The sequence below is a fragment of the Fistularia commersonii genome, chromosome 7 (assembly GCF_037954325.1).
Source record: "Fistularia commersonii isolate RoL2024-O1a breed Wild chromosome 7, RoL_Fcom_v1.0, whole genome shotgun sequence".
NCBI classification, from domain to species: domain Eukaryota; kingdom Metazoa; phylum Chordata; class Actinopteri; order Syngnathiformes; family Fistulariidae; genus Fistularia; species Fistularia commersonii.
The window spans coordinates 20,422,987-20,444,183 of record NC_141290.1 but is presented as its reverse complement, the minus strand read 5'-3'; the positions used below and the strand labels follow the sequence as shown (position 1 = coordinate 20,444,183).

Genomic DNA, 21,197 nt, shown 5'->3' with positions numbered 1-21,197 from the left:
TCTGGGTCACATAAAGACATATACCCATTCACAACTCTCTTATTGACTTGTCAGTCTTGAACCTTCAATCAACTTACTTGCAGTGGGGCGTCAGCACTCACTGCAGAAACTGTCTAGAGGTATTAAAAATAAAATATAGTACAGCAAATCAAAAAAAACTTTAAAAGGGATTATGAATATGCAAACAGAAGTAATGAGAAAAGACATGGTGCATGAGTTGAGCCTGTTGAAGGAACAGATGAACTCACAGAACCAGAAATGTGACTTTATGACAAAGTAGGTCAAATATTTACATGCGAATGTTTGGTTGAGCGCAGTTGGTAATGTTTTGTGATTTATTCTATTTAGAACTGGATCACAGGTCATGCTGACATGGTGTTGTTTAAAGTTGATTCACCAAAATCTTTACATTTTCCATAGCCTAAAATGTTAATGTCCATACAAGACATTTGAACATCTGTCCATGTTCTGCAGGATTTTAACATCAGACAGACTTTTCTTTAATGTAACTAAATTCTAAAAAAAAATTCTTGGGTCTGTCTGGGGGGTTTCATTGATTTAAGGACCATAAATGCTGCAGGAACCTACTTGCAGCACAAGTTAAAAAAAAATCACAGAAATATGCAACAACAAAAAAAAAAACATGGAAATCTACACAAAATATGATCATGGAGTAATCGCTTAAAGACGATAATTTCAAAAACAAAAACAAGTCAACATAGCATGCATTTTTATCTCTGTTTCTCCAATAACTCAGTGACTTCCTGTTATATTTCTGACTCATCAGATCATATATAACCAGGAAATTCACTTCTTTATGTAACCTGGAAGTCAAAAGTACTTTTTTTGTGTCATAGACATATAAGATTTTCTCATTTGAAATGTAGATGTAGAGGAGTGGAGATACAGTAGAGAGAATAAGGCAAAACAAATACAAAACTGAATTCAAAGCACAAATCCTTGTTAATTTATCCCATTCAAATTGATAAAAAAAAAAAAAATTATATATGTCCTGAAATATCAGTGGTGGTTAGATGAAATCCACATTAATAAGACGTTACATGTTGATGACCAAAAATAAAATGCATTTACACAACCATCATAAGGTCTTTCCAGAATTAGGGCTTATTAAAACAGTAATGATGTCACTGAGGCGTGGCTGCTTGGTGTCAACATGTTAGACAAGGATGTGGACAAGCCTCTTCCTGTTCTGGCCTAAACCATGAACACACACACACAAATTTTCAGCCTACAGCAACAATTCCAAAGTACCATGACACTTGTTGAGCTTCGTGCTTGAATGTTTTACCACATAAAAAAAACATCAACTTCGAAGTAATAAAATGCAATGAGACTTCTTGAACTTTTCTTCCTTTTTCATAATATATAGACCTTAAAAAATTACTAATAAAACTGCCAGCACAGTGGTTAATGCGCCTGTCTCACAGCGAGAAGGTCCCTCAGTCGAATCTGAAGGGGTATTTCTGTGTGAAGTTTACATGTTGTCTGTACTTTCTCTGGTTTCCTCAGAAAATGCAGCAGGTTAGGAGACCCTAAATTGCCCGGACATGTGAATGAGAGGCTGAATGATTGTGTGTCTACATGTCGCCAGGTGACCAGCTTAGGGTGAGCCCTGCCTCTCGACTAATAAAAGCTGAGATAGGCTCTACCAACCCCGGAAAGATGTCCAGTAAAGATAATGACTGAATGACTAAATGAATGATTGGATAAACCTGCAATGGAGATAAAGGACATTAGGTCATAGTGAGGAAGAAGGTCCTCACCAAGAGAGAGGAAGGTCACCAACAACAGCAGTCGATCATTCTGGTTTACGAAATGCAATTGTAATTATCAGTCAGAGGTGTAAACAAATCACTTACATCATAGCATTACAAGACGAATAAGGTAAAGATTAAAAAAACCTTATTAAAAAGATAGCAATAATTTTCATATGCTTTGACCATAAAAATGAGCATAAGGTCAATAAGCTTTGGAAATAGCAAAGAGAATAGGCTCACAGTCAGTGAATAATTGGACAAATTGAATTTAAGACCAAAAACAATTAAAATGTACAACATATATATATATAGTAGCGAGTTTATGTCGCTTGTTTTCTGTGTGATTTTGGGGGTTGCTGGGAATTTTGTGGGTGTGGTTTGACGTGCAATTAATTCTGGGTTGGTTTGTTTTTTTTTTTCTACTTGGAATTGAGCGGGAACAGGTGAATTGCGGTGTTTTTTGGGCGTGACTGTGGCCAAAAACAGCTGCGAAGGCCAAATAACATTTCCCTTCTTGCTCATTAAACAGAGGTTTTACCGTCACACGGGTGTTACCTTGACCAAACGCTACTATATCATTCCAAATAAAAGAATGACCAATGCAATGTGTCATATTTAAATTGATTGTTTTTGTAAATGTGAATTCTTTTATTTATTTTTTTAAGTGTTTGCTGTTTTAACAATTTAAATGCGTTATTAAAAACAACTTATGGTCAGAAAATATTTGTAACTTATTTTGATTTCTGGTTCGCCTGTTTGGGCATGTCGTCAGAAGAGGGGCGGATCCTTAGTTAACGGACAGGTGGCAACAAGTGAGCAGACACACTCGCCCGCGTTCACGTGCACACGGAAACACTCGGCCTGGGGGTGGCGCACCTGAAGCTCCTGGGGCATCGAGTCTTCTCACTGAACTCGGGAACCGGAGACGCGGTGACCATTTACAACATTTTCAGTTCAGCACATATCGGTAACTGTCGTCGAAATCTCAAGACAACTCTCCGGTAATGTTTTAACGTCGCGGGAAGCACCGCTTACCGGAAGTTCCACGGACCGTGAGCGAGTTAATCCGCGTTGCGCCGCGCCATGATGAGTTCAGAGGCGCTGCGGCCGGTGTCCGGCGGCAGGAAGCCGCTGGGGAAGTTAGCCTCTCGGCTGGAGGAGGTGAAGAACCCGTGGCGGCAGGTCGCTGGTCTGGAGCTCAGCCACAACGAAGCCGCGCGTCTCGCTACCGACGCACTACTGGAGCTCGGGGAGAACGATTACCGGCGAGTGCTGGCGGAAGAACGCGAGCTCAACTTTCTCTCCACCCCGGAGATCAGCTACATTACGCGACACGCAACCAAGACCTTTGGGCCTGACTCCAACGGGGCAGCCGACCGGGACTTCGGGGATAGTGACGCCGTTTCGGATCTCACCTCCGGTACCTACTTCCCCATGGTATCCGACGACGAGCCACCTATGCTGGAGCTAGGGTGGCCCGACACCCCATCGAGGTTCGGACCCTCTGAGACTCAGATCTACTTCCAAAGGGACAAGAGTCACAACGTCAAGGACCTGATCCGGTCCCGAATCAACAAGGCGAAAAAGGTTAGTAACCGAGAGAAGGACTCTATGCCGTCGCTTAATTTTATACAAACACGTTTAGGGACGAATGTCAATGTTTTTCAGTAAGGGGATATCATATCTGTCATGTCGGACAATTTTAGAATGTAATCTAAAGCCAAACGGATCAAGAAGATCCGTTTGCATTACAAGTTTACATTTAGTATTCTGTTCTCTTCGAGCTGCTTCCCCCTCAAACCTCATTCGTCGGGATTTGTTAATGGACCGTCGGCAAGTTCCTGTTCAAGCCGCTTTCAGCTGAAAAACTGGCTGGTGTTTGGTATTTAGCTCCGGGGCGACTACATGTTGTGTGACTTTGAGGGTTAGACTCTTAATAAACCACACTAATTACAAATTACGTTTTCAATGGTTAATTGAAAACGGCATTGATGACTTTTCGTGACTGGCAGTAAAGAAAAGTCCTTAATGAACAGTCAGTGACATTGTCACATGTAGGCGTTTGCACATTTGCATCTTTGTGACACTGACTCACGCCAACACACAGGCGCACACACTATTAGGTTCTACAATTCAAAAGCCCACAATTTTAGTCAATCAAAAATGAAAAGTGACAATTCATCATGTTGACTGATGGATAGATCATTTACTCACATCTCAAAATGATGCTCTTTAATTGTCATGTCCTTCATACAAGTGTTCTTTGTGGATGTTTCCATCCATTGACCACATCCTCCAAATACTATCTCTTCCAAACTATGGCATTCTTAAGCAACCCTATTGCCATCTGCATAATTCAACTGTATGTTGTTGCTTACTGGCAAAGTCTCAAAATGAAATTTAGCTTCACACTAACTCACTCACTCATTAATTAGTTAGTTAGTTAGTTAGTTAGTCAGTCAGTTGGTCAGTTAGTTCTATCATTGTCTACTGCGTCTCCAACATTAAGAGGTCGCAGTGGATGCTGGAAGTCAGTAGGTACACCCTGGACTCGATCACAGGGCTACATAAGTACAACTCTCCCTGTCATTCATATGTCTGGGCAATTTGTGCATACTCCACACAGATATCCTCATAGATATCTGGAGAATATTCAGATTACCTATTATGCCTGATACATCTTTTCCCCTGCAGGTCATTGCACTGGCGATGGATGTCTTCACTGACGTAGACTTGCTGTGTGACTTGATAGAGGCATCCAACAAGCGCTGTGTGCCTGTCTACATCCTGTTGGATGACAAGAATGTTGACTGTTTCATTGACATGTGCTCTGCGTTGGACATCCAAAACTCCCACCTCGGAGTGAGTATGACTAATGTCATCAGGTCAGACCAGGGTTGGGCCAGACCATGTCCTAGAATGGGTTAGAGCAAAAGCTGCTGCTTCTGTTTGACCTCAAGCAACTGACTTTGATACTGAACTCCTAGGCCTAATACTGGTATGCATGTGAACGGACCTGTACGGGATCTTCTTGTTTTCCTCCTTTGTCACACATGCTGTCTGACAATAAACTGCTTCTAGAAACACACTGTGTTCTTCAATGTTAAGACAGTCAAACAAAAAGAATGTAAAGTCATTATCTGTCAGAAGTCGCTTATTTTTCCCATTCTTTTACATATTAAAGCTAAATGTTTCCTAAAGAATCAACACCTCTGTTGTTTTCCCTAGCCTTTCATGAGTGACTCCGTCACTCTGTCAATGGAACTGGTGACTCCTGAGATCCTAGAAGACTCATAGTTGACCTGAATCTTAGAATTCATATTGACCAACACCTACTGCTTTGTCGAAATATTTTGAAATCAATAACACAATTTTTGGAACCCAGACAGGAATTCATGAAAAGTTCGTCAGGCAACCTGGAAATTAGCAAAAATATGTCTAATTATGAAATTATTTTAAAAATGAACATATCATTTATTATTTCTACCCAAGTCCTAAAGACTGCCTAAAAGATCTGTCAGATACCCAGCTCTAAACCAGAGCAAATGACAGTTAAATCATAACATTTTTGACTCCCAGTGAAAAATTCTTGAATGGTTACATTTACCATCTTTGATTGTCTGTGTTTGCTCAGAACATGCGCATCCGCACTGTATGCGGCGACACTTATTGCACAAAGAGTGGCAAGAAATTCACTGGTCAAGTCCTGGAGAAGTTCATGATCATCGACTGTGAAGAGGTAATTGCAGGGTCGTACAGGTAAGACACATGCAAGCATAAACATGCGCTCACACACAAACATGCCTGTAAGCAGGCACATATTAACTCCCATGGTGTTCATATCAACTCAGTTGAGAAATCTTATGAAGGTGTACTGATGTGAAATGTCAACACGAGTAGTCATGTGTGTATTTGCTGCAAAGAGGTGTGTTCACTGCCAAGGAGTGTTTGTTCTACACCACAAGTTGTACATTTACCTAAAGGAAGTGACATATTGTGGAATGAGTCTGAGATCTGTGGAAGACACCTTATTTCTGTAACCAAACACAGACGACCAGTTTGCAGCACAACTTCTTGTTTCAGATCAATGCTGCAGATGCTGAAATTAGAAAAAAAAATGTGATTTTGAATCAAATATTGGATATTTACAGTATGTTTACACCCAGATGCAACATCAGTGTACTAGAAATGTAGATGAGAATTACCTCAATATTAGCCAGAAATTATATGAAAATCGGAAAGGGAATAACCTAAAAATGTTGAAAAATACAGGAAGATTAATTTACCTTAAGTATTGAGAAGTAATTTGATAAAAATCCTTGGAAAGTGGTATGATTAATAGACCCTGAAATCAAAAAAAGAAATTAACAAGAAGTAACCTGCAAGTAAGTAAAATCAGGCATAAAATTTGCAAAATATACCCAAAACAAATGAAAAATGTCATGAATTTTCTATAAAAGTGGGTTTCAAATATTTCTCATGATAACTATGACCTAGGTGATTCATTTATTTGTTTATTTTTAATGAAGTCGAAGGACAGAATGTTTGACAGTCATTGAAATAAATATGTAGTATCATGTGTATATTAAATTCTTGTGAAAGAGATCAAATATTTTTAGTTTTAGGGAAAAAGTAAAAAAGAAAAAAGGAAGATAGGACAAAAATTAGGCTTGGGTTGGGCAGTTTTGTGGGTTCAGAGGTCAAAGATCACAACTGGGTTGGTGAGAAATCCTCAGTGTTTTCTGAATGTGTTATTTGCTGCTCAAACATTTGATTTTTTTCTTTTGGTCACGCATCTGAGATTAAGTGCCAAACAAGGACGGCATCATCATTTTTATTTGACAAATGAATGTAAAAAAAAACATGTTGTCAAAATGAACAGTCAGAAACCAGTCTGTATTCAGTTAAGATTATAAGATCAGTTTTACCTGTTGATTCAAGCATTGAGAACAAATCATACAGATAATGTAGAAATGTTTGGGCTTCTTATATCACAAGCCATGGAGTGAAGGCATTCCTTGCTACACAGCATGTAATATGTCTCAGAGAGAAGTTATCCTGCAAGTTCTCAATTCACCTTTACCAGCTAAAATTAAAATCTTGATGGTTTTAGGCTGTTAAGCTTCTTCTTCCCCTCTTTGACTCACACTCTTTCACCTGAAACATCACTCACTTTCCTCACCCTCATTATTTCCCCATCTTTGTAATTAACAAAAAAAATAAGACGTTAACTAAAGTGATCTGAATCTTGAAATCTGGAATAATGTCCATGTTCTATGCGAGTTTTTGTTGATAAGAAGTAGTTTTTAATGTTTTGACATTAAGATGAGATTAATGAGTAAATATAAGTAATGAAATATCAAAAAATTGCAAAATTAAGAAGAAGAAAAAGAACCAGGTTTTAACCTTGATTTTCCAGGTGAACTTTGATCAATGATTAAGCATGCTGTCTAACCCCTGGTTTCTGTGGCGCAGCTTTACTTGGTTGTCCGCGCAGGTCCACAGCAATATGGTGATGCATTTCTCTGGCCGCATCACTGAAAGCTTCGACCGCGAGTTCCGATGCCTGTACGCCGACTCTCAAGTCATCAGCCATTTCAACTCCGCTGATGATGATGCTGTGCCTTGTTATGCCCCCTACCATGCACCACTAGTGGGTGGAGCTGGACCGCTTATGAGGATGGACCTTCTCTCTGACAGGTAAGGACTAAAGGGTAGATGGTCCCTTCCTGCTGTCTAGCTGCTGAATCTCCTGAGATGGACAGACCATTCTGATCAATTGGAAGGTCCTATGAAAATGCTTGAGCATGTGGATGTCCATGGACTAAAAGCTGCAAAGACACTACTGTATTAAGTACAGTGAGACTAATTTGTGCTTCCTGTAGTCCATGATGTAATACTATGCTTGTTGGCAGGTTGTTCTTAGTCCATCAGTCATAGCTTATCACAAGAGAAGACTGCATGTGAGACAGAAGAATTATATGAGACAACTACTGCTTTGTATGCTATGGACATTATTCAGAAATGTGAATGAATGCCAGCAGTAACACACCTGCATGTTTTACAGACACCACAGACACCCGATATATGTGGCCATCAGTGCTGGCTGGGCAGTACTTATATCAGGGATCTCTTCCCATCTGCAGGAACTAAATGTTATTTAATTTGATCAATGCATGTTTTTGTGTAATTTGTGTTGGCATTGCTATCATTCAAATTCGGTGAAGTGTCCCCTTGCTGTCTATAGTGAGACCCTGTCTATTCAGTGAGTTCTTTTTTTAACTCGAACATTGATAACATACTGAAATACTGTACATTATGCTGATCTAGGGTGTTATGAGGATGCTGCCCTGGGGTTGTCAGTATGATGGGTTTTTATATCCAAACCATTGCTTAGTCTTGATGTTTGCTCTTTCATTTTTTGTTTTTCTTAAATGAGACACTTAGAGGATGAGAGGGTTTGGGGGGATTTGTTAGACATTGCATGGCCTGAAAGAAGACAGATCTTTGTTTCATAATAGTGCGGAAACAATAATGCTAACAGTTTCTAACCGTTAATAATATCCTGAAAATGCTACAATATTGCTGTAACCTGACAATGCTAAAATTTTGGTGCTAACTAATACCCTCCGTCTCAATTTCAGACCAAGGGTAGCCTCTGAAAACTCTAGCAGCCAATCCAGTAACAGCATGTCCAGTGTAAAAGTTGCACCTGGCATGAACATGAGTACAGTCTATAAGGTCACTCAAGGTCATGACAAGAAGGAGCCCAACAACAACTCCCTTTTCAGCTCAGAACGAGGAAGACAGACATCTCCAAATCACGGCAAACCTGGATTGCACACACTTGCCAATGGATGGCTGGACCCTACACCAATTCGAGAAAGCTCAGCACATGGTTACACACCACTGAATGGCCTGGAGTGGACCAAGAACAAGCCAGCTGACTTCCTTCGCTCCAAAACCTCCCCAAAGTACCAGGCCTTCGGGTTATTGGAACAAAAACCAGGCCTCTACCATGGGACTGGGCTTGCCAACAACCTCCAAGGTTACTTGAACACAAAAACACCTTCACCTGACCCAGAAAAACTGGGCCACAAGCATCGGGCATCCTCAAGCCAGTTCCTCAACAGGCTGTCAGACCTTTTCCTACCATCTACTAAAGACAAAAATGCTTACAACTTGCGGGGCACTGGAGCTTGGGAGGCTGGGCCTGATCTTTCCTTGCCTGAGCCGGAGAGTGAGCAGGCTCCCCCCCCACCAGCGTTGTCCCCGCCTGTCCTGATGAACCGACAGGACCAGAAGAGGATGACACTTGGACACAGTAAACTGGACCTCGTGAACCAGTACAACAAGATGAAGAGCAGACAGGTGTACAGCCGTTTCGAGCTCAAGAGCTCCACCTAATGATCCTCTGACATCAGAATAACGTTCTCTACTCATCAAGACCTTCAAATAGATTTTCTTATAATGTAAATGACAGTTTTGTTTTTGTCAACTGCTCCAACTATCATAATAATCTACCTTATCAACCAAAAGGGGAATTTTCTCGTCTCTTCCAGAGCTTTTACTGCAAGCTGAAATATTACTGAAATGTTCTTACAATGTCAGGCCCCGCATCATCAGTGCCTTGAGAAGACTCTCTAAAGGGTCTGTAAACCTTAATAGAGTTCTTAGGAAAATTGTCCATCACATATTGTTTTGGCTCCATAACTTAAATAACACTTTATCCTGATTTAAGTGCCACACTGTAACATTATAAAGATGGCTTTTTGAATGCTAAGAAAAAGTTTCTGTAGGGTGCACCACAGGCTAAGGGGAAGATAGCTGTTATTAAAAAAAAAAGTTTCATACAATCCTGCGCCTCCTAGATGACATTCCCAGGGTAGAATTCTGTTACTCATTAAAACTGAAACTGAAAATACTAATGTTTCCAGTCATATTAATGTGTAATATAAGCTGGTTGATGAAGTGTAACATTAATATTTATGTTTTTACTGTTTACAAAGTTTAGGATTTATTTTGATGTTCAACGTCATTGAGTGACTATCAGAAATTTGGGATATTTCTTCATTGAACTCCAATCTTTTTTACTTGATAATATAAATGAATACAGTGTAAATTCTACGTTTCATTTATAAAATAAAATTTTAAGGATTTAACAAAACAGTCTCTGAAACCAATGCTTTCCCAGTTTTGTACAGGGTTAGAATTTATTTTGTTTGATCCCTGAAATAAATCCGAACAGAGAAACCAAAATTGTTTCACCGCGAGGAAGCAGAATTCCTGAAACTGGCCAACAGGAAGGCTTGAGGACAAAATTGATATTTGGGGATAAACCAGTCTGAATAATCCAGCATGTATACCAAGCAGTAATTTCAGAAGGTAGAAATCCTTACAGGAAGTGACTAAAATCCAGTACCGGTGCAATAACTGAATCCTGCATAAAAGAAGAAAGGGTGAAAAGAAAGAAAGAAATCCCTTTTTACTTTTGTCAAGCTGTATCAATACATACAGCACATCGGTGAAATTTGTCCTCTGCAATTATTCCAGCATGTTTCTGTAGACGAAAAGAATCCTCAAAGGGACAATAAAGTCTAAAGCCTACATTTGCTTTCTCATCTATACCTATGTTTGAATAAGTGTTTTCAGTTAACCTATTTTTGATACTAAATGGATGTTTTTAGACTTTGGGAGGAAGCCGGTGAACCTATGCAAAAGAACAAGGAGACTCCACAAAGAAAGGGGTTACCCTGGATTAGAACTGGGAACCTTTCTTTGTAAGGTCACAGTAATATGTAAAAATCAAGCAGCAGTTGGATTGAGGTCAGCTATTTTAGATTTTATTCAAAACACTCATCTCAATAGGCCCTCTGCCTCTTGTGTTTCCTGTCAGGAAGTCCAGCCACCAAATGCAAGTTGCATAGATATTGACTTGAACAACTGACCCCATTAGTGGATTCAACAATGGATGACGTAGCGGCATTATGGACGATGTTTTGGACTAGATTGAAGTCAATATTATTATAATATGTTTATCAGACTTTGCCTCTCTTGAAACCCAGTTCCGCTGAACAAACATTTTTACACAATTGAGAACATTTTCTAATGTGTCGCATGTAAACACTGCAATAGAAACCTGAAAACATCCAGCTGTCATGAATATGTTGTCAGTGAACTTGCATTCGGGGACAAGAAGTGACAAAGAAGAACAAATTTTTTAGTGGACACTAAAAGAACGATCACTTTTTCATCAACAGACTCTCTGAATATGTAGAAAAAAAATCTGCAGCCTTTGACAAAGTTGTCAGGGACTTCTTGGAATATTGCTTGAAAAGAAAACAGTAGAACATGAACAGCGATATGTACTTGGTAGTTTATTCTACAACTGCGGTATATGTATAAGTTACCTGAAAATCGGTCCTTGTTTTGTGCTGAGAGTGGTAATCCTGAAACAACCTGTGTACTCTAGACCTGATACTGAGGCCCCTAGGTCAGGAAAGCATTTCCCTCTGGGATGAGTTATTGTTGCACCAGGATGCAGCATCTTCCTGCCATTGAGCATGTCTTTGTTCAGTGTGTATGTGCGCGGATGTGTGTCTCTGAAAAGCTTGATATATTTTACCTATGCGTCCCTATTTGTTTTTTGTATCTTCAATACATACTTAGCATACAAATATGTTTGGATAGAAATATAACTACATCAAAAGATGCCCCCTCTTCTCCATTCACTTTTGCTGAATGGATCCTTGGCCAGGAGGAGTTGATGTCCTATGATTGATGGGTTTTGACCCTGAACCGTAACACCCTTCCAATGGTGGGTCAGCAGTGGTGGCCAGGTCACTGCCCATCTTGGGCAGGGGTGGCTTGACACAGGAGGTAGAGCAATCGTCTTTGAAACTGAACATTCCTTTTTAGATTCATGGGTCCTCCCAGTGTGTCGAAGTGTTGTTGAGCAAGACACTGAACCCCTTACAACTCCCCTGGCGCTGGTAGATGGCAGCCTACTGCTCATGGTTTATCTATGATGGGTAAATTGCAGAGAATGAATTTCCCCACGAGGGATTAATAATGGATAAATTATTATTATTATTAGCTTGTCCTCCAGGCTTCCAGCTCAATTCCTCCCTCCTACTCTATCACCAGCTAAAGGCTCTCTCTACTGCCTCCCCCATCCTGCGATCTGCTTTCTTTCTCTCCCTTCCTGTCATTCCTTTGGCCTTGAGCATTTTCCTTACTGTCGGTGTGATTGTCGCCCTGGTCATGGAACAGTGGACCACCTCTATACCCTCAGCAGAGTCCCCGAGGGGCCATGGGAGTTTGCCCAACCAGTCTACATGTGTTTTGTGGATCTGAAGAAGGCATTTGACCATGTCCCACGGGCAATCCTGTGGGGAATGCTCCGAGAGTATGGGGTCCCGAACCCCATTATACGGGCTGTTTGTTCCCTGTATGATTGGTGCCGGATCCATGTCCACATTGCCGGTTGTAAGACTGACCTGTTTCTAGTAAGAGTTGGATTCTGCCAAGGCTGCCCTTCATCACCAATTCTATTCATAACTTTTATGGACAGATTTCTAGGCGCAGCCAGGGCAATGAGGGGATCTGGTTTGTTGGCCGCAGGATGGAGTCTGCTGTTTGCAGATGATGTGGTTGACTTCATCAGGGGAAAAGGGAAAGTTGCGGGTTGCTTTTGATTGTGCCGCTTCATTTCAAGGGAAGTCACTGAAAGAGGAGCTGTTACAGGGTCCAGACCTCACTAATGGTCTGGTTGGAGTCCTGGCGAGGTTTCGACACAAACACATCACACTCATCTCCGACATTGAAGCGACGTACCATCAAGTAAGAGTCCCTGACGAGGACTCCGATCTTCTACGATTTGTCTGGTGGCCACAAGGGTATTTGAGCCAGCCACCGCGCGTGTACAAGATGGTGATCCACTTGTTTGGGGCTAAGTCAAGCCTGAGCTGTGCCAACTATGCGGTACAGCGGACTTCAGAGGATGGGAAAGACAGGTCATCACCTGAAGCAGTAACTACAGTCCTAGAGCACTTCTATGTTGATGACTGCCTGGTCTCAACGTCCGACGAGAAGAAGGCTACTACATTGACCAAGGACCTCATTGCACTTTGTAACAGTGGAGGATTCTGCCTGACTAAGTGGTTAAGCAACAGTCGCAAAGTGCTGTCATCACTTCCGGAACATGAGAGAGCAAAGGAGATCAAGAATCTAGATCTGGACAGGGATGAACTACCCATGGAGAGGGCCCTCGGAGTGGACTGGAGCATTGAATCAGATTCCTTCAAGTTCCAGATCCACGTGAAGAACATACCCATCACCAGATGGGGTATCCTCTCGGTTGTGAGCTCAATATACGTCCTCCTTGGATTCCTGTCGCCGTTTATTCTTCTTGCGAAGACCATCGTCCAGAGTCTCTGTCGAATGAAATTTACCTGGGATGAAGATATTCCGGAAGACGTGACACACAGATGGCTCGCCTGGCTGTCTGATCTGAGTCAGTTCGCCAGCCTTTCTGTCAGGAGGTGCATCAAGCCTGAGGGATTTGGTCCAGTGACATCAGCACAATTGCACCATTTCTCTGACCCTAGTGAGAAGGGCTACGGCGCTGTCACTGACCTCCGCATCAAGAACAGCCACAGTCGAGTCCATTGTTCATTTCTTCTTGGAAAATCCGGAGTGACGCCGCTTAAACCAGTCACAGTTCCCCGCCTCGAGCTCACTGCGGCTACCATTGCAGGGAAAATGGATAAGCTCATGAAGCCAGAGCTTCGGATGGAACTCAAAGAGTCTGTGCTATGGACAGATAGCACCACCATCCTCCGATATATTGACAACGACGGCGCTCGTTTTAAAACATTTGTTGCAAACAGAGTGCCCACAATCAGAGAGAACACTAGGCAAGCACAGTGGAAACATGTCAACACGGCTTCTAATCCAGCTGACTACGCATCAAGGGGAATGAAGGAAGAGCACTTCATGAAGTGTCAGCGATGGATTGAAGGTCCTGACTTCTTAGCTAAGAACGAGTCCCACTGGCCGGTCCTATTAGAGTTATCAAGAGAGATAAGTGAGGATGACGCTGAAGTCAAGCGTACGACCAGCGTGAACATCATCAAGACCGCCGACTCAAGCACAGACCCTCTCTTCAAGCTGACTCATCACTTCTCCGACTGGCACAGCCTGAAGAAGGCGGTCGCCTGGATGTTGAGGCTGAAGGAGCTGCTTAGACGTCTGTGTGACACAAGGAAGACATTTGAGTCTCAAGGCCAGTCTTAAGAAAGTCAGGACATGAAAATCAAGACAGTTGAGAACCACATGAAGAAATGGAGAGCTACGCTGAAAGGAACCCACCTGACCGTCAATGACATCAGAAGAGCAGAAACTGATCATTCAGTTCAGCCAACATCAAACCTTCCATGAGGAGCTTTGCACACTGCAGAAAGGTGAAAAGATCAAGAGAAGCAGTTCTGTCGTAAAGCTGGATCCCTTCCACCAAGATGGGGTTCTCCGGGTTGGTGGAAGATTGCACCAGGCAGCCTTGCTAGAACCCACAAAGCATCCGGCTATCCTGGCCAAGGACCACCACATCACGACCCTGATAATCAGGAATGTGCACAAGGAAATCGGACATGGAGGTAGAAATCATACCCTCGCTTGGCTTAGATAAAGGGTCGGGATATGCAAAGGAAATGCAGCGGTGAGAAATGTGCTTTCAAAGTGTGTGAAATGCCGGGAGAGTCAAGCTGTCCTGAGTGAACAGAAGATGGTGAATCTACCACCTGATCGTCTACTGCCTGGCCATCCACCGTTCACAAACGTCGGTGCAGACTACTTCGGCCCCTTTGAAGCAAAGCAGGGGCGTGTGCAAGTCAAGCCTTATGGAGTTACTTGCCTTACGGTATGAGCAGTCAACATAGAAATCGCACACTCTCTTGACACCGACTCGTGCATAAACGCAGTGAGACGTTTCATCGCAAGACGAGGACAAGTGGAGATTATGAGATCTGATAACGGAACGAATTTGGTAGCTACAGAACGCGAGATCCACCAAGCGATGAAAGAATGGAACCAGTCCCAGATCTCTGAGGCACTACTGCAAAGACGAGTCACTTGGATCTTCAACCCGCCTGCCACACCACGGTGGTATCTGGGAGCGACAAATAAGAACAGTACGGAAGATATTTACCAACCTTCTGAAGCTCCAGTCACTTGACGACGAATGCCTGCAAACTGTGATGTGCAAAGTAGAAGCAGTGATCAACATCAGACCCCTTACTAAGTCATCTGACGATGTGGACGATCTCAAGCCTCTGACGTCAAATCATCTTCTCCTTCTCAACGGAAAGCCAGCACTTCCTCCAGGCATGTTTCACAAGGAGGATCTATACCACAAACGAAGATGGAGGCAAGTGCAGTATATCGCTGATATCTTCTGGAAGCGTTGGCCCAGAGAATACTTGCCCCTCCTAAGAGAAAGGCAGAAGTGGCTGGAGAAGAGGAGAAATGTGAAAGAGGAAGATGTCGTACTTATCGTGGATGAGCGGGCTCCAAGAGGGTCCTGGTTAATGGGAAGAGTGGAGAAGACAATCCCTGACGCCACAGGGTTTGTCGGTCTGGTCCTTGTCAAAACGAAGACCAACACCTTAGAGAGACCCATAGACAAGTTGTGTCTTCTGCTCCAGATGGAAGAATCTTTTGGACAATAAAGGACATTGTTATTTAGGATTTATTATTTTCTACAGTGTTACCTACCTTGTAAGCCTCACCTAGATTAGTCTAGGTTATTTGTGTTGTTTAGACCCTAGTGAAAGTGTACAGAAGGGGATTAAAATGTAGAAAATTACTCTTTGGTTTTATTTAGGTAATTGTCATCCCCATGATGAGCAATTAGGGGCCGGAAATGTCTGTGCCATTTTCCATTTTTGTAATTTAGCCTCAGATTTGGATATAATATTATTTAAATTATTTTTTGGGTGATTGTTTATTATAACATAATTATTTTATAATTACATTATTGTATTTAATTTTGCATTTTAGTTAAGAACATGTTTATTCATGGCACATGTATTCATGTTTAGGTTAACCAAATAAGGATAGGGCTATGACGTGGTCAGTTCACGTGTGACTAGAAAGTGAAACTGTGTATTTGTACCTAGTTCAGTATTCAGTAAAGGACAGAGCAAACACACTGTTTTCTACCGTCGTCAACACTAAACACGCGTAGAGACTCATTCTTTCCGTCTTAGAGTAGTTAAATGAGTGAATACTTTGGCAAACACTTAATGAATACATAGAGGGAACTTTAGCCACTTCACGGTGTGCTGGTCGAACTATGGGTCCTATCTTTGGGTCAAGGGTCATCGAATATGTGACTGGTAGTTTTCCAAGCTCATTAGCAAAATGGTCACTGTATTCACCTTCGATTTGCTGTGTAAAATCTTGAACAGTTGAAATATTCACTTGGTGGACTTCTCTGCTGAGAGACACAAGTCCCATTTTAAATGAAGCCCTTAGTCCTGGCAATGGCAGCACGTTCTCATTTATAATGAAGAAAGATAGAGTATAAGTTTTGTCTCCTAGAGTCTGTATTTTACTACCACCGTATGCAATGAGGTTGATAGGTTTACTGCATGGGATTATTTTTTCCTTCCTTTTTATCTTTTCGAAAATCCTTACTGAGAGAACATTGCATTTAGCACCAGTGTCCACTTTCATTTCAACTGGTTTGCCATTAATCTGTAGAGTGGTGTGAGCTTCTTCCCTCTCCAATGTCTCTGCATAATCTGAATCTATGGTGATCAATGTAATTCCATTTACATAGTAAGTATCACTGTCACTGCCCTCTTCGTGGTCCATGTCTACCTGGTGGACCGCCTTCTTTTGTCTATGCCTCTCAAACTGAGGTCTGGATTTACAGCACTTTCTAAAGTGGTTCATTTTCTTGCATGCATCACACTGTTGGCCAAAAGCTTGTCATTTACTTCATTTTGCAATATGATTACTACTGCAGTTGTTACAGTTTGAGATGTGCTGAGAAGCTACTGGTTTAGCATTAAACCGCCTTGTCATACTCTCTCTTATAGCTCTCTCTCTTCCCGTATTTCTTTTGCGCGGCATCCACGTGTGTAACTTAGCTATTTGGGGTATTTAGCGTTTTGTTGTGCTCCTCTGTAACTTCACGAATTTGACACACAGAAATTGCCTTGGCTAAAGTTAGACCACTGTCACACAAAAGACTTTTCCTGAGATGGTCGTTATTTATACCACACACCAGTCTGTCTCTGATAAGTTCCTCACACAGCTCCCCAAAGTTGCAGCTCTTAGCTTTAATTTTCAAGTCACTTACATAAGAGTCAATAGTCTCACCAGCCTTTTGGTTGTGCGTGTTAAGCTTGCGTTGTTCCATCGTCACGTTTGTCTGTGGATTGCACATTTCTCTGAACTTTATTTGGAGGCATTCAGGATCCTCCTTTGACTCTGCGGGAACGAGGACATATCCGTTGTCCGCGCCCCCTTCATGCACCTCCGCTGCGTACACGAAAGACCTTTCTCGCTCGATGGCTTCGGGTCCGGCTAAGTTTAAGAGAATGTAGGCTGGAGTCCGCACTGGCTTTTCCGAGTGTGCTGCAGCGATAAAAATGTCATCTTCACGCTCGAATATGCGCCAGTTTTCTACTATGTGGCCTTCAAACGTTAGCGGGTCGGGTCGCCTGAAACCCTCCGCCATGTTGGTGGGAAAAAAAAGGAGCCTGGTAGCACGATGGTCCCGCTGGATAAAAAAAAAGCAACCACTTACAACGCACAGGTTTCCTGCGAAAAACGTATGTCTGAGACTTCTGACACCATGTTGTGTGTTGTGTAAAAGATGACCGGATATCCCAGTAGCACTTATTTACTTTACTGAAGAGCCGGGCACAGGGGAGAGTAGCAATTCGTACCCATAGGCAAGAGTCCGCTAACAGCACGTCTGCGCATGTGCAGATTTCGAGTAAACATATAGGATACATGTTCAATATTAATGTGTCCACAGTCAATATTCTACAGTAATGCAAGTGTGAGGCTGCCGAGATGAGGATCAGCACCTCGAGATCCGAGACCATGCTCACCCAGTAATGGGAGGAATGCTCACTTCAGTTCAGGGATGAGGTCCTGCTTCAAGTGGGGGAGTTCAAGTATCTCGGGGTTTTGTACACGAGTGAGGGGAGGATGGAGCTGGAAATCAACAGGCCGATTGGTGCGGCATCTGCGGTGATGCGGACTGTGTACTGGTCTGTCGTGGTGAAGAAGGAGCTGAGCCGAAAGCCGAAGCTCTCCATTTACCAGTCAGTCTACTTTAACTCTCTCACTTATGGTCATGAGCTATGGGTGGTGACCGAAAGAATAAGATCACAGATACAAGCGGCTTAAATGAGTTTTCTCCGCAGGGTGGCTGGACTCTCTCTTAGATATTGGTGTGAGAAGTTCGGCCATCCAGGAGGAGCTCGGAGTAGAGCCGCTGCTCCTCTGCATAGAGAGGAGTCAGATGAGGTGGCTCGGGCATCTGGGAGAAGACCCAGGACACGCTGGAGAGACTATGTCTCCAGGCTGGCCCGGGAACACCTTAGGATCCCTTCAGAGGAGCTCGACCATGTGGCAGGGTAGAGGGAGGTCTGGGCCTCACTGCTCCGGCTGCTGCCCCCGCGACCTGACTCTGGACAAGGGAGGGAAGATGGATGAATGGATGGATGGATGAAATACAGTGTATATATTTTTTGATTACTGATTCCTTGCCATTGTTTATGTTTTGTCCTGAGTTAACTCATCTGGTTCCCATGCACTTTTTTAAAAGAAAATCATGTTCAATGTCCCCATTTTTGTATGTATCTCAGACATCAAAGTTTGCTGCAGATTAAAAAGAAGCAGGGAAACAATCTGCGCCCTTAAATATAATTTAATACTCCTTTACATTCATGGGTATGAATTACTTTCTCTCAGTTTTTCTGTGTAGTCACTGGATTTTCATCAATACTTTTGGCGGAATTTTTCTATTGCTTGGATCCACTTTGTTTCATTTATATTAATTTAACTTGTTTTAGGATTTGTATTTTATTACTGAAATGTAATAATCTATTTGTTAACGTCAAATACTTTTAATTTCATATTTCATGAGATGTAGACTGTGTCCAAGTAATTTTTTTTTGAAAACATGTACTTTATAAATCCTTGTCTTTATTTTTCATCTATTTCAATGTTTTGGTTCCTTTTGGTCTGTTTTTGCTGCTGTCTTTGGTGATTTTTAATTTTATATTTATGAAACTCTTTGTTCAATTTGATGGAATTCTGGCATTTTTTAATCTATATTCAAAGACTTTTTTCTGTAGATTTAAATTAAGAAGTTTCATTTTAAGATGTATATCTCCATATATATTCATTAATTATTTCAGACAGGGAGCCCTCAGACACGATTCAGTGTATAATTCTCACCACGGGGGGGCGGCAGATAATTATTTTATGACTTGTAATGACAGCCCGTTCATCATTAAATGAGACAATAATTTATTTCATATGCTTTTGGAATAAAATAATGCTATTTAATTTCAAAATAATTTTCAGATGTTGGATAACAAGACTTCAGAAACATTTAGGAACTTTTCTGTACCCTGTATATTTGGATTTTCTGAGCACTCCTGTTTGTTAGCGTTGTCCAGTTGTTCAGGACTCCACAGACAGTTGATCTTCAGTGGGAGAGTTGATCCCCCTCAACACACCCTGTAGGGACTGAGTCTCAGCATCCTTCAGTCTGTGTATCACTTACTTTTTCATTCACATTGCTATCCACTCACCTCGATCCAAATTAAGCCGATCCAAATCTCATTTACAGTGCTGTCTTCCTGGTCGAGCAGACACATGACTCTTAGAAGAAGAAATGTATGGTAACGAACAGTACACTAGAAATTTGATCACTGCATTTAACTGCAGTGAACCTTGATGAGCCATGACCAGAAGGCAGGTAAGGCCAACGCAGCAGTTAGGGGTTCAGTGTCTTGCTCAACAACACTTCAAGGGGGAGCCGGGAATTGAACCAGGAATGTTTGGGTCCAAGGATGACTGCAACCCTCTGCGCCACACCCCCACCACACCGCCACATTTCAATTGAAAACCATTGCAAGACTGTTAGACACAAAAAGCAAACAACTGAATGTCACTCTGAGCCCTCAACTGCCAAGCCAAACCTGCAGGATTGTGGTCAGCCTCCATAACTGAGTTATGTCAAGTTTTTGGAAAGTGAAAAACCTTCAAAATATTATGGCTACATCATGTTGCTTCATAATGTTCGAAGAGTGGATTATGTAATGGAACATTCTTTTTTTTTGTTCTGTTCTTGTCACATTGTGGCCTAGCTCAGGTGGTAAGAGTGGTTGTCACGGTCATCAATATAAGTGTGTTGTTGATGTTGAGCAAGACACTTAACAGCTCTCCACTGCTCACGGTCCACTCCATTATGGGTTAAATGCAGAGGACAACTTTTGCTGATATTGTGTTATTAGTGTAACTGAATGTAACAAAGAAAGTAATTTCTTTCTTTTCTTCTTAACATAGATAGAGGGTTCCCTTAAGGTACTCTGAAGTTTGTTTGAAAAATAGTCCACTTCAGAATTTTGTGATGAAAACATACGTGCACTTTTATTAAAAGCGTCTTACAAGAAGTGCAATTCAGACTTCGTTGCTGCTTGATGTTCATCATCTTGACCCTGCTACATGTTCATATTGGAAAAATACAATTTAAATCATGGATAACATATTGCAAACAGTCAAACTGAAAATAACACATCAGTTAAAATGACCTCAAATATATTCGCTGTTTGATTTGACTTTCTCAGTTTCCTCTACCTTATCTGAGGTTTGATCCAAATGTGTGGGGTCGCCCCCCTTCGGATCCCCACCCTCGGGAACGGCACCCACTCTCGGTCTGATCAGCAGCTGAGTCCGCATGCGCAGTCGTCCCTATTGTGGGAGCCCGAGGCAGAGGGGAAAGTCTTGAGAGGTCTGGCGGCTATGAAGGTGAAATACCCGTGTCGTTTTTCCCGGTAAACACGCGGAACGGCTGCCGGTTCCCGGGCGGCGCGATGGCTGAGCGAGGCAGCGGCGGGCGGCGAAGGAGCGACTCGTGGTGTGGGCTGCTCCGCTGGAAAACCTGCTCCCTCCCCATCTTGATGTGGGTCGTCTCTGTGTGTGGGGAGGAGAGGACGTTCATAGTGGAGGTAGGCGGCAGCGACGCACAAACAGTGGGATCTGGAGATTGTGTCTCTGTGCGGTGGAGCTGAATGGGTTCTTGCAACAGTTCATCTCAGGTTGGAACTCGATGAACCCCTCGGCCATCTCCGGAGTGGAGGCGAGGTAGGGGTATTGAGTAATGGA

At 42.3% G+C, this 21,197-nt stretch overlaps 2 protein-coding genes across 3 annotated transcripts in view; both read left to right on the top strand.

The window, feature by feature from the left end:
• The first annotated feature begins 2,640 nt into the window (after positions 1–2,640).
• On the top strand, positions 2,641–9,945 carry sack1c (scaffolding CK1 anchoring protein C). The gene is made up of 5 exons (XM_086150265.1): positions 2,641–3,365; positions 4,473–4,640; positions 5,413–5,537; positions 7,254–7,478; positions 8,423–9,945. The coding sequence occupies exons 1-5, from the start codon at positions 2,862–2,864 to the stop codon at positions 9,183–9,185; spliced, it is 1,785 nt and encodes a 594-aa protein (XP_086006391.1). The 5' UTR covers positions 2,641–2,861; the 3' UTR covers positions 9,186–9,945.
• Positions 9,946–20,795: 10,850 nt separating this feature from the next.
• Positions 20,796–21,197, top strand: part of mmp24 (matrix metallopeptidase 24) — a 28,659-nt gene continuing 28,257 nt past the window's right edge. For both annotated transcript variants that reach the window (XM_086150263.1, XM_086150264.1), the window contains exon 1: positions 20,796–21,040. In XM_086150263.1, coding sequence (XP_086006389.1) covers positions 20,906–21,040 — 135 coding nt within the window. In that variant the 5' untranslated portion in view covers positions 20,796–20,905. The remainder of the gene's footprint in view (positions 21,041–21,197) is intronic.